At 41.8% G+C, this 12,953-nt stretch overlaps 1 protein-coding gene across 8 annotated transcripts in view; it reads left to right on the top strand.

Annotated features, from left to right (window-relative positions):
• The window catches only part of LOC140483535 (6-phosphofructo-2-kinase/fructose-2,6-bisphosphatase 4), a 181,090-nt gene that overhangs the window by 159,159 nt on the left and 8,978 nt on the right, over nucleotides 1–12,953 (top strand). For all 8 annotated transcript variants that reach the window (XM_072581707.1, XM_072581714.1, XM_072581710.1 and 5 more), the window contains one exon: nucleotides 4,988–5,052. In XM_072581707.1, the coding sequence (XP_072437808.1) occupies nucleotides 4,988–5,052 (65 nt within the window). The remainder of the gene's footprint in view (nucleotides 1–4,987; nucleotides 5,053–12,953) is intronic.

The following is a 12,953-nucleotide window of genomic DNA, read 5'->3' as shown; positions in this document are numbered from 1 at the left end:
GGACTTGTTGGGCCAAAGGGCCTGTTTCCACACTGTAAGTAATCTAAAGGATTTAGTTTTCCCTTCAATGTGTTGATAAACGGAGAGTATATTCCTGTTCCAGTGTACAGTATCCAATTAGAATGTGACTTGTCTGAATAAGTGTAAGTCAGGTTAGTTAAGAAATTACTTGTGGGTGGAGTTGATTTACACCTGGGGAATGATTTGGGAGGACCGTTTCAGCTTCAACTATAATCATGGAAAGTCCAGATGAAGCTAAGGGGGGGCCACAGTTGCAGGTAAAGATTTTGGGTACTTTTCCATCATAGGTAGTGACCAGAGCAGTGGCTAAACATAGTCCATCGGAGATTACAATAATGCATCAAGCAGATTTTTGGTTGGCTGAAACTCTGATTCAGAACAAGGATAATTCAAAAGAAGTGTTTGGTATATCTTTAATGGAGGCTCAGGAAGCAAGTTTAAAGTTACCTAAATTAAAACGGCAGCCCACGCTGCAGCTGAGGATGAAGGTGTTCAAGGGGGTTATTATAGTAAAAACAGAGTTCTGATGAGGAAGTGGAGATATATCACAGACCTTGCACATGAAGATGTTCATCAAACAGTGGTACCGCCCAGGTATTGTAAGACAACAGTGCAAGAATCCCATGAAGTTCCTATGTCAGGGCATATTGGAATAGAAAAAACACAGGTTTTGTTAAACAAGTATTTTACATGGCCAGGACTTCCTAAAGACATGCAGCAATTCTGTAAAACATGTCATAAGTGAGGTGGTCGGAAAATCTCAACATTGTAATCAAAATAGTTTTTGAAGAACAATTTTGAAGAATTTAGTCGAGTGTCACTATCTATTCATTACCGATATTGAAAGCAGGGCATCAAAACAACCTTATTATGGATATGACGACCTAATACGCAGAAGCTGTTTGTTTGAGGACAGTGTCAGCTTTGTCCAAGGAGGATTGTAATATAAAATTTGGCGACAATCCCTGGAAGGAAATTTTCAGTGATGGAAAACTTTGTGATATAGGAATTAAAACACAATCCTTTATTTGATTCGATTTCTGATCAGTAGTAACCCCGAAGGTAGTGGGGGATAGTGTTGATAGTGAGGGATCCAGTAACAGTAGCACCAGTGAGGGGCAATATTGTAAACTTTACACTGTACTCCTTTACTTGAATAAACATGACAATAAACCTAATTCTGATTCGAAAAAGATTCACTTTTGGTGGAGATGGTCATTGCCTGATAATTATGTGTTGGAATTTGAATGTTTCTTTTTACTTATCAGTCAAAGTCTGAATGTTCTTTTGTAATACTCATTGGGACGTTTCTATGTGTGGGACACATTACATCAGACGTGTGGCAGAAACACACCATTGGGGGCAACATTGCCATTGGTTATGCTTCGCTTGAGCCTCCACTCCTCTTTCCTCCTGTGAGTGCAGGAATGTGGGATACATAATCCTGTCATAAGGAAAAAACTGTGGACTAAACAAAGTCTGCTCAGTGAAGAAGCACGCAGTTGTAACTGGTGTTGAATTGGTCTGCCCGCCTGGATGCGTTCACTTCAACACCGTTATAAAGTCAATATATTTTGGATTTCTTTTTATCTACTTGTGGCATTGCTCTAAGCCTTAAATTCTAGGAAGAAATGGATAAGTTTTTTTGTCAAAAGAAATGATTCTTCAAAGAGAAAGTAAAGCATTATATTGAGAGCTATTTGACTTTTAGTTTTTCATGGAAAGGAGATGTTGAGGAGCTACTGAGTCATGCTCAAAAGAAATATTTTGGGTAACATCTACATACTTGAGAAAAAACCTGGGCAACATGTTGGAGCATTTGCACTGATGGAGCAGCCTCCACAATCGGGAACTAAACATTTATCAGGAGAGTGAAAGTGCAAAATTATGACATTCCAATCACCTGTTGCATCCTCCCCTGTGAACCTCTTATTGCCAAAACAATGCCACCAGTGTTAGCTGGAGGATTAGAATAAGTCACAAAATTAGTGAATTGCATTAAATCAATGATTGAAATCACATTTGCTCACTATTTGTGTGCAGACATGGAGGCTGAGCATCAGAATTTCCTGTTACACACCAAGGTGCAATGGTTATCACTAGGGAATGTTCTCTTTTGTGTTCATGAGCTCCAGAAGAACTGACAAAAAGTTTTCAACACTTTTATATATGAGTTGCGTTATAAAGTGATCCTATCTGATGATTACTGCTGGGCTAAGCTGGCATATCTCACAGGCATTTTCAGCATCTGAATGAGCTGAATACTAAAATGCAGGGAACATCCAGACACTCCTGAGCATTAGAGATAAGCTCAAGCCTGGGTCAAAACTGGGCATTTGGCCATTCACAATGTTTCCATTAGCTTTAGTATCAGCAACAGAAGCAGTGTCAAGATCCACAGCCTCATATTCAAACATCTTAAAGCACTGCAAGAAGAGTTCAAATTCTACTTTGCATTCACTAATATGGAAGACTCTTATTAGATGCATGATCCGTTTAGTTCACAGTCTTTACATTCATCACAAAAGCTGTTTTTTTTTTAAAAAAAGGGAATGTGCAGAGCTACAGAGAGATTGCACAATGAAGCTCAAGTTTGGTGCTGTGCCTTTATGTTTTGGATGAATGTGGTACGTGACTATCCAACAATCTGTGACCATGTTGTTGTATTCTTGCAATGTGACAACATACTTCAGTGAGTGAGCATTGTCAACGCTGGCATACGTGAAAAAAGGGAGAGCGCACTATCAATAGAGTGAGATTTGCAGGTGGCCTCATGTCAGTTCTTCCCCAGATCAAGCAACTCTGTGCAGATCAGCAGACCAGGTTGATTCTGAAAATATTTATTCTAGTTAATTTGAAACATTAATGCTTTTGATTCTTCTTTAGCTTGTTTGTATGCACTTTGTTGCATGCCTCACAATTAAGGTTATAGCAATAGTAAATGTAAGTCAATATGACATTTATGAGCAATCAGCAATCATGGGCGGCACGGTGGCATAGTGGTTAGCACTGCTGCCACACAGCGCCAGAGACCCGGGTTCAATTCCCGCCTCAGGCGACTGACTGTGTGGAGTTTGCACGTCCTCCCCGTGTCTGCTTGGGTTTCCTCCGGATGCTCCGGTTTCCTCCCACAGTCCAAAGATGTGCAGGTCAGGTGAATTGGCCTTGCTAAATTGCCCGTAGTGTTAGGTAAGGGGTAGATATAGGGGTATGGGTGGGTTGCGCTTCGGCGGGGCGGTGTGGACTTGTTGGGCCGAAGGGCCTGTTTCCACACTGTAAGTAATCTAATCTAATCTAATCAGTTCAGACGAAACAAGTTAGTAAGCTGTGGAAGTGTTTGTCTTGTTTGAAGTGTGCCTCGATACTAAGAGGGCTGGAAACCACTCATAGGCGCAGTGTTGCTTTTTCCTGGGACAGTGAGAGAGTTCAGACAGAATGGAACTGGTGGGTTTCTGAGCTGAAGGACAACAACAGCATTTTGTTTGGCTCCTAGGCAATTGACCAATGCCTGTATATAGGATCAATAAAGCAGAAATCTCTAGCCTGCAAATTAAAAGCGGCTAAATCTCTCTCTTCTGCCTGAGTGGAGAAATAACAGAAACTTTCTTGGTAGCTATTCTTATTCATTAGTTTTCTCTGTAAAATCCCCTGTTGAAAGGAAAAAGGGGAAAACCACTTTCAGAAGCACAGAAAGGATAAATCCTCCACCAGTGAAAGACAAACTGACAATCAGTGTATTAGCCATAACCTTGTGTCCTCAGCAAAGACTCAGAAGGAAACTGAAAGAAAACAATCTTCTGTGATCCGGTCTGGTGCCAGAAGTGTGCTTCTGTTCCTTACCTCACCCATATTTGTACTTTATTTGTTTGTATGCGCATGCATTTTTAAACAGGATAGCATTTAAGTTATAGAGTTGTATGTTAGCAACCTTTTCATTTCTTGCCATTGGTTAAAAGTAGTTTGATTACAGTATATAATGATTTTCTGGTTAATGGAATTCTTCTAACCTGAATTAGGCAGTTAGGTAACACTGGGTAATTTGATGGATGAATTAAATTTTCATAGTCATAGATGTCCAGCATGGAAACAGATCCTTTGGTACAACTCATCCATGCCAACTAGATATCCTAACCTAATCTAGTTCCATTTGCCAGCACTTGGTCCATATCCCTTTAAAGACTTTTTTATTCATATATCCGCCCAGATGCCTTTTGAATGCTGTAATTGTGCCAGCATCCACCACTTCCTCTGGCAGTTCATTTCCAAACACTCACCACCCTCTGTTTGAAAAAGTTGCCCCTTAGGTCCCTTTTACATCTTTCACCTCTCACCCTAAACCTCTCGTTCTGGACTCCCCTTCCCCAGGGAAACAACCTTGTCTATTTATCCTCTCCATGCACCTCATGGTTTTGTGAACCTCAATATGGTCACCCCTCAGACTTGAAAGCTCCAGGGAAAACAGCCCCAGACTATTCAGTCTCTCCCTACAGCTCCAATCCTCCAACCCTGGCAACATCCTTTAAAATCTTTCCTGAATTCTTTTAAGTTTAACAACATCTTCCTGATAGGAAGAAGACCAGAATTGTACAAAAAATTCCAAAAGTGGCTTAACCAATGTCCTGTACAGCTGTAACATGACCTCCCAACTCCTATACTCCATGCTCTGACCAATAAAGGAAAGTATACCAAACATTGGTGATGATTCTTGGTATGGTGGGGCTTGATTTACTGTGCACTACCCCAGGGAGTTATGAGAACTATAAAGTGAGAATTGGGAAAACTGTTTGTCTAATCCTGTCAACAAAGTCCTCGATTTGTGGAGTTGGATATAAATTGGCTTTTGTTAAGCATAAACAGAAATGGTAACAAAAATAAACCGTTTTCCGATAACCTCATGAGAGTTTCTGCTAATATTGATGCTTTAAATGAGAATTAATGTTGTTTGCATGTTTTTTCCCCTCCTTAGGATGTAAAGTTGAATCAATTTTCCTGAATATTGAAGCTGTCAATACACACAGAGAAAAGCCTGAGGTAAGGTGGAAAACCCGATCAAATTATTTCATCAGAAGTGCTCCAGGTGGTTCAGTAAATGTTACTGCAGCTGTTGTCAATGGTGGCAAGATGGTATCTGTTGGGTTTGATGCCAAAATCTGGTTTTTGCTCTTGTTCTTTCCTCTTTTCTCAGTAATTTGCCTTCATTTGTTCACAGGATGTAGGTGTCACTGACTGGGCCAGCATTTATTGCCCATCTCTAATTGCCCCTTCAAAAGGTTGTGGTGACATGCTTTCTTGAACCGCTGCAATCCTTTGGGGTGTAGGAACACCCTCAGTATTGTTAGGGAGGGAACTCAGGATTTTGACCTAGCAACACTGAAGGAAAGTTGATATATTTTCAAGTCAGGATGGGTGAGTGGCATAGAGAGGAACTTTCAGGGTGTAGTGTCCCCATATAGCTGCTGCCCTTGTCCTTCTAGGTGGTAGTGATTGTGGATTTGAAGGTGCTGTTGGAAGAACCTTGATGAATTTCTGAAGTGCATCTTGTAGATGGTACACACTGCTGTGACTGCACTAAGATGTATTCAGGTAGCTAGCACAGTGTGGTACAGACCACAGATGATAAGCTAATAGCTTACAGTGGGTCTGATATCTCTTGCATTGATGTTCTCCTTCTTAAATGTCAATATGGCTCCTCGAGATGGACACCTGAATCCTTTATCATTGTTGAAGCAGCTGTTCCAGCTATGCTTTACCAGCTTGCACAGACCTGTGTATTATTGTAGGCTGTGAGGTGACAATCCATCAGTTCCACAACAGAGATTCCAGACTGCAACACCGAGTCTATCCTTGACCTGTAATTGGCCTCTATCCCAGACGGATTTCTTGCAACTAGCAACTTTGAAGGTAATGCATTACCATCTGAAAGATGACAGACAACCTATCTCATGCTTTGTCTGTGTTTGCGATTTTCAAGCAAATACAATGATTTCTCAAAAGATATTGTGTTGCTATATCCAAACTTATGATATCATAATGAACAGCAGTCACGTCCTTTGAAGAAATAGATGACATATCCAAATCGAATTCTATCAACCACCCATTCACACAGGGTGATGACTTAGACAATGGAGATGTCATTCCAGACCACACCCAGGCACCTCCATCATGTTACACCATCATCTATTACAATACTAAAGAGTGAAGTCACACAGCCAAGTCAGAATGATTGTAAATAGACTGTTGTGTTGTACATGTACTAAGTCGTTATCTGAATGTGTAGAGGTAATGTATCAATGCATACCCTTGTAGATGTTTATTGATAAAACGTTGGCATTCTTTAAAGGAGAAAATGGGATGTTCCATATTGTATAGATTGTAGAAAGGCAGTGAACCTTTTAAGACAGTTAAATGTCATCATATTATGTGATGTTTTCATACATATCATTGGTAGTTGATGCATTGTATCAGCAACAATAGAACTCAGTCTGTGTATGAAATTGTATAACAGTGTAAACACTACTGTTAATAAACTTCAAGCTATCTGTCTCAACAAGAACCTAGTCTTCATGGTTTGTGGTACATGAGCTAACATATAACAAAGTGCTCCGACCACATCAAACTGGCAGTGATGTTTTTCCCAAGAGAATATCCTAAGGGCACTTAAGAAACTTCAGAATATTCGAGCAGAGTCATCACGGCCTTGTGAAAGGGAAATCATGTATGTCCAGTTTAAGTTTGTTGAAAAATAAATGTTTTTTAAATTCATTGAGATGTGGGCATCGCTGGCTGAGCCAACATTTACTACCCGTCCCTAATTGCCCTTGAGAAGGTGGTGATGAGTTGTCTTCTTGAGCCACTGCAGTCATGTGCTGTAGGTAGATCCACAATGTCTTTGGGGGAGTGGGAGTTCTGGGGTTTTGACCCAGCAGCACTGAAGGTACAGAGATATATTTCCAAGTCAGGATGGTGTGTGACTGGGTGGGGAACTTGCAGGAATTAACGATCCTGTGTATCTAATGCCCTTGTCCTTCCACTTGGAAGTGGTCATGGGTTTGGAAGATGCTGTCTGAGGAGCTTAAGTGAATTTCTGCAGTGCACCTTTTAGATGGTGCACCCTGCTGCTACTGAGCATTGGTGGTGGAGGTAGTGGGTGCTTATGAACGTAGCACAGATTAAATAGGCTGCTCTGTCCTGGAAGTGTCTTGAGCATTGTTGATGCACTCATCCAGGCAAATGGGAAGTATCCCATCACATTCCTGACTTTTGCCTGGTAGATGGTGGATAGGCTTTAAGGAGTCAGGAGGTGAGCTATAGCAAAATTTGGCAGGAGCTGGGGAATGTAGATTGGGAGCAGCTGTTTGAAGATGAATCCACATTTGATATGTCGGAGGCTTTTAAAGTGAGGTTGATTTAGAGTGCAGGACAGGCATGTCCCTATGAAAATGAGGGATAGAAATGGCGAGATTAGGGAACCATGGATGACAGGTGAAATTGAGAAACTAGTTAAAAGTAAAAAGGATGCATAGATAAGGTCTAGATGACTGAAAACAGACAAAGCTTTGGAAGAATATCAGGACAGTAGGACCACTCTGAAATTTGGAATAAAGAGGACTAAAAGGGGTCATGAAATATCTTTAGCAAAAAAGGGTTCAGGAAAATCCCAAAGCCTTTTATTCGTATGTAAGGAGCAAGAGAGTAACTAGAGAAAGGGTTGGCCCACTCAAGAACAAAAGGAGGAAAGTTATGCATGGAGTCAGAGAAAATGAGTGAGATTTTTTAATGAGGACTTTGCATTGGTATACACAGAGGTGAGGGACATGACAGATGTTGAGGTTAGGAATAAATGTTTGATTACTCTAGGTCAAGTCTGAAGGAGGAAGCGTTGGGTATTCTAAAAGGCATTAAGGTGGACAAGCCCCCAGATCCAGATGGGATCTATCCCAGGTTACTGAGGGAAGCGAGAGAGGAAATAGTTGGGGCCTTTACAGGTATCTTTGCAGCATCCTTGAACACAGGTGAGACCCCGGAGGACTGGAGAATTACTTATGTTGTCCCCTTGTTTAAGAAGGGTAGCAGGGATAATGTAGGTAATTATAGACCGGTGAGCCTGATGTCAGTGGGAGGGAAGCCACTGGAGAAGGTATTGAGGGCTAGGATTAATTTACAATTGGAAGAAAATGGGCTTATCAGTGATAGGAACATGGTTTTGTGCAGGGAAGATTATGTCTTACCAACTTAATAGAATTCTTTGAGGAAATGACAAAGTTGATTGAGGGAAGGGCTGTAGATGTCATATACATGGACTTCAGTAAGGTGTTTGATAAGGCTCCCCATGGTAGGCTGATGGAGAAAGTGAAGGCGCATGGGTCCAGGGTGCACTAGCTAGATGGATAAAGAACTGACTGGGCAACAGGAGACAAAGTAGTAGTTGAAGGGAGTTTCTCAAAATGGAGAACTGTGACCAATGGTGTTCCACAGGGATCCGTGCTGGGGACCACTGTTGTTTGTGATATACATAAATGATCTGGAGGAAGGTATTGCTGGTCTGATTAACAAGTTTACAGATGACACTAAGATTGGTGGAGTAGCAAACAATGAAGGAGACTGTCAGAATGCAGCAGAATATATATTGGAGAGCTGGGCAGAGAAATGGCAGGTGGAATTCAGTCTGGACAAATACAAGGTGATGCATTTTGGAAGATCCAGTTCAAGAGCGAACTATACAGTAAATGGAAAAGTTCTGGGGAAAATTGATGTACAGAGAGATCTGGGTGTTCAGGTCCATTGTACCCTGAATGACAATGCAGATTGATAGAGTGGTCAAGAAGGCATACAGCATGCTTTTCTGCATCGACAGGGTACTGAGTACAAGAATTGGCACGTCATGTTACAGTTTTATAAGATGTTGGTTCGGCCGGATTTGCAATATTGTGTACAGTTCTGGTCGCCACATTACCAAGGGGATATGGATGCTTTGGGGAGGGTGCAGAGGAAGTTCACCAGAATGTTGCCTGGTATGGAGGGCACTAGCTATGAAGAGAGGATGAGTAGATAAGGATTATTTTCATTATAATGACTGAGATTGAGGGGGGGACCTGATTTTGAGATCTACAAAATCATGCAATGTTTAGACAGGGTGGATAGCAAGGAGCTTTTTCCCCCAGAGTGGGGGACTCAATTAATGGCGGTGATGAGTTCAAGGTGAAAAAGTAAAAGTTTAAGGGAGATACACATGGAACGTTCTTTATGCAGAGAGTAGTGGGTGCCTGAACGTGTTGCCAGCGGATGTGGTAGAGGTGGGCACGATAGCGTCATTTAAGACATATTTAGACAGATACACGAATGGACGGGGGCAAAAGGTTACTGATCCTTAGAAAATGGGCAAAAGGTTTAGATAGAGGATCTGGATCGGCACAGGATTGGGGGGGGGGCCGAAAGATCTGTGTGGTAAGACTACCTTTTAGAATGTTACATTCTATTTATCAGTCAAAATCTGATTTTTTTAAATACTCATTGATCCTTTTCTTTACATGGGATACATTACATCAGACATGTGGCAGAAACAGGTCATTGGCTATACCATTGCTGTTGTTTATGCTTCACTTGATATTCCTCCCATCTTTCCTAACATTGTAACCCTCTGTCCCTGTGACCCTCTGACCCCTGTGACCCTCATTGTCTAGTTTCCCCTTAAATATATTGATTCTCTGTCCTGTGAGAGTCCCATATTCTCATTGCTCTCCAGTTAAGGGCATTTCACCTGAATTCCTGATCTCTGTGACTCTCTTTTACTGATGGCCTCTTATTCTGCACTTCCCCACAAGAGGAAACATTCTCTCTGTATCCTCGTGATCAAAATATTTTAAAGATCTCCAGTAGATTACCCTCAGTCTTTTCCCGTGAGAAAACAGACCCAGCTGGTCAATCCTTCCTTGATTTTTCAGGCATCGTCCTCATAAACCTTCCCTGAGCCTCACCAGTGCCTCTAGATCCTTTTTAATAAGATGGTGACCAGATTACCTAAAGTGTTCATAAATGTGCTCTAAACAAGGATCAGTGCAGGTTTAATATGACTTCTTGAATTTTCTATCCTGTCCTTCTAGGTGCAGCTTGTGATAGTGGTCAGTGTATTTGTGTCTCAGATCTCTTTGCTCCTTTACTCTGTCATCCACTCCACTCAATTTGGTGTCATGTCAAATTTAGAAATTGTATTTTGGATTCCAAAATCGAAATAATTGAAAATTGTAAACAGCCATGGCCCCACCACTGAGCCTTACTGAGCATCACTTCCCAAGCTCTCTCACTCTGATTAACTCCCCTTTACTCCCACATGCTGTTTTCTGTCTTGATAGTTGTAGAGTCAAAGAGATGTACAGCATAGGAACAGACCCTTCAGTCCAACCCGTTCATGCTGACCAGATATCCCATCTAGTCCCACCTGCCAGCATCTGGTCCATATCCCTCCAAACTCTTCCAATTCATATATCCATCCAAATGCCTCTTAGATGTTGCAATTGTACCAGCCTCCACCACATCCTCTGGCAGCTCATTCCATACACATACTACCCTCTGTGTGAAAAGTTGCCTCGAAGGTCTCTTTTTTTTTATATCTTTCCCCTCTCACCCTAAACCTATGTCCTCTAGTTCTGGACTCCCCAACCCCAGGGAAAAGACTTGCCTATTTATCCAATCCATGCCCCTCATAATTTTGTAAACCTCTATAAGGTCACCCCTCAGCCTCCAACGCTCCAGGGAAAACAGCCCCAGCCTGTTCAGCCTCTCCCTGTAGCTCAAATCCTCCAACTCTGGCAACATCCTTGTAAATTTTTTCTGAACCCCTTCAAGTTTCACAACATCTTTCCGATAGGATGGAGACCAGAATTGCAGGCAATATTTCAACAGTGGCCTAACCAATATCCTGTACAGCTGTGACATGACCTCCCAACTCCTGTACTCAGTACTCTGACCAATAAAGGAAAGCATACCAAACACCACCTTCACTATCCTATCTACCTGCAACTCCACTTTCAAGGAGCTATGAACCTGCACCCCAAGGTCTCTTTGTTCAGCAACATTCCCTAGGACCTTACCATTAAGTGTATAAGTCCTGCTAAGATTTGCTTTCCTAAAATGCAGCACCTCAGTTTTATCTGAATTAAACTCCATCTGCCACTTCTGAGCCCATTGGCCTATCTGGTGAAGATCCTGTTGTAATCTGAGGTAACCTCCTTCATTGTCCACTACATCTCCAATTTTGGTGTCATCTGCAAGCTTACTAACTGTACCTCTTATGTTCACACCAAACCATTTATGTAAATGACAAAAAGTAGAGGACCCAGCACCGATCCTTGTGGCACTCCACTGGTCACAGGCCTCCAGTCTGAAAAACAACCCTCCACCACCACTCTCTGTCTTCTACCTTTGAGCCAGTTCTGTATCCAAATGGCCAGTTCTCCCTGTACTCCATGAGATCTAACCTTGCTAATCAGTCTCCCATGGGGAACCTTGTCGAACGCCTTACTGAAGTCCATATAGATCACATCTACTGCTTTGCCCTCATCAATCTTCTTTGTTGCTTTGTCAAAAAACTCAATCAAGTTTGTGAGATATGATTTCCAAGCACAAAGCCATGTTCACTATCCCTAATCAATCCTTGCCTTTCCAAATACATGTACATCCTGTCCCTCAGGATTCCCTCCAATAACTTGTCCCCCACCGTGGTCAGGTACCACCCTTCTTAAACAGTGACACCATGTTTGCCAACCTCCAGTCTTCCGACACCTCACCTGTGACTATCGATGATACAAATATCTCAGCAAGAGGCCCAGCAATCACTTCTCTAGCTTCCCACCAAGTTCTAGAGTACACCTGATCAGGTCCTGGGGGTTTATCCACCTTTTTGCGTATCAAGGCATCCAGCACTTGCTTCTCTGTAATCTGGACATTTTGCAAGGTGTCACCATCTATTTCCCTACAGCCTATATCTTCCATATCTTTTTCCACAGTGAATACTGATGCAAAATATTCATTTAGTATCTCCCCATATTCTGTGCTTCCACACAAAGGCCACCTTGCTGATCTTTGAGGGGCCCTATTCTCTCCCTATTTACCCTTTTGTCCTTAATGTATTTGTAAAAACCCTTTGGATTCTCCTTAGGTTTATTTGCCAAAGCTATCTCATGTCTCCTTTTTGCCCTCCTGATTTCCCTCTTAAATATACACCTACTTCCTTTATACTCTTCTAAGGATTCACTCTATTTATCCTGTCTATACCTGACATATGCTTCCTTTTTCTTAACCAAACCCTCAATTTCTTCAATCATCCAGCATTCCCTATACCTACCAGCCTTTCCTTTCACCCTGACAGGAATATACTGTCTCTGGATTCTTGTTATCTCATTTCTGAAGGCTTCCCATTTTCCAGCCGTCTCTTTACCTGCGAACATCTGCCCCCCCAATCAGCTTTCGAAAGTTCTTGCCTAATACTGTCAAAATTGGCCTTTCTCCAACTTAGAATTTCAACTTTTAGATCTGGTCTAACCTTTTCCATCAGTATTTGAAATCTAATAGAATTATGGTCGCTGGCCCCAAAGTGCTCCCCCACTGACATCTCAGTCACCTGCTCTGCCTTATTTCCCAAGAGTAGATCAAGTTTTGCACCTTCTCTAGTAGGTACATCCACATACTGAATCAGAAAGTTTTCCTCTCCATCTAAACCCTTAACACTATGGCAGTCTCAGTCTATGTTTGGAAAGTTTAAAAACCCCTACCATAACTACCCTATTATTCTTACAGATAGCTGAGATCTCCTTAAAAGTTTGTTTCTCAATTTCCCTCTGACTATTAGGGGGTCTATAATACAATCCCAATAAGGTGATCATCCCTTTCTTATTTCTCAGTTCCACCCAAATAACTTCCCTGGATGTATTTCTAGG

The sequence above is a fragment of the Chiloscyllium punctatum genome, chromosome 12, assembly GCF_047496795.1.
Source record: "Chiloscyllium punctatum isolate Juve2018m chromosome 12, sChiPun1.3, whole genome shotgun sequence".
Classification (NCBI taxonomy): domain Eukaryota; kingdom Metazoa; phylum Chordata; class Chondrichthyes; order Orectolobiformes; family Hemiscylliidae; genus Chiloscyllium; species Chiloscyllium punctatum.
This window is presented reverse-complemented; position numbering and strand designations above follow the sequence as displayed.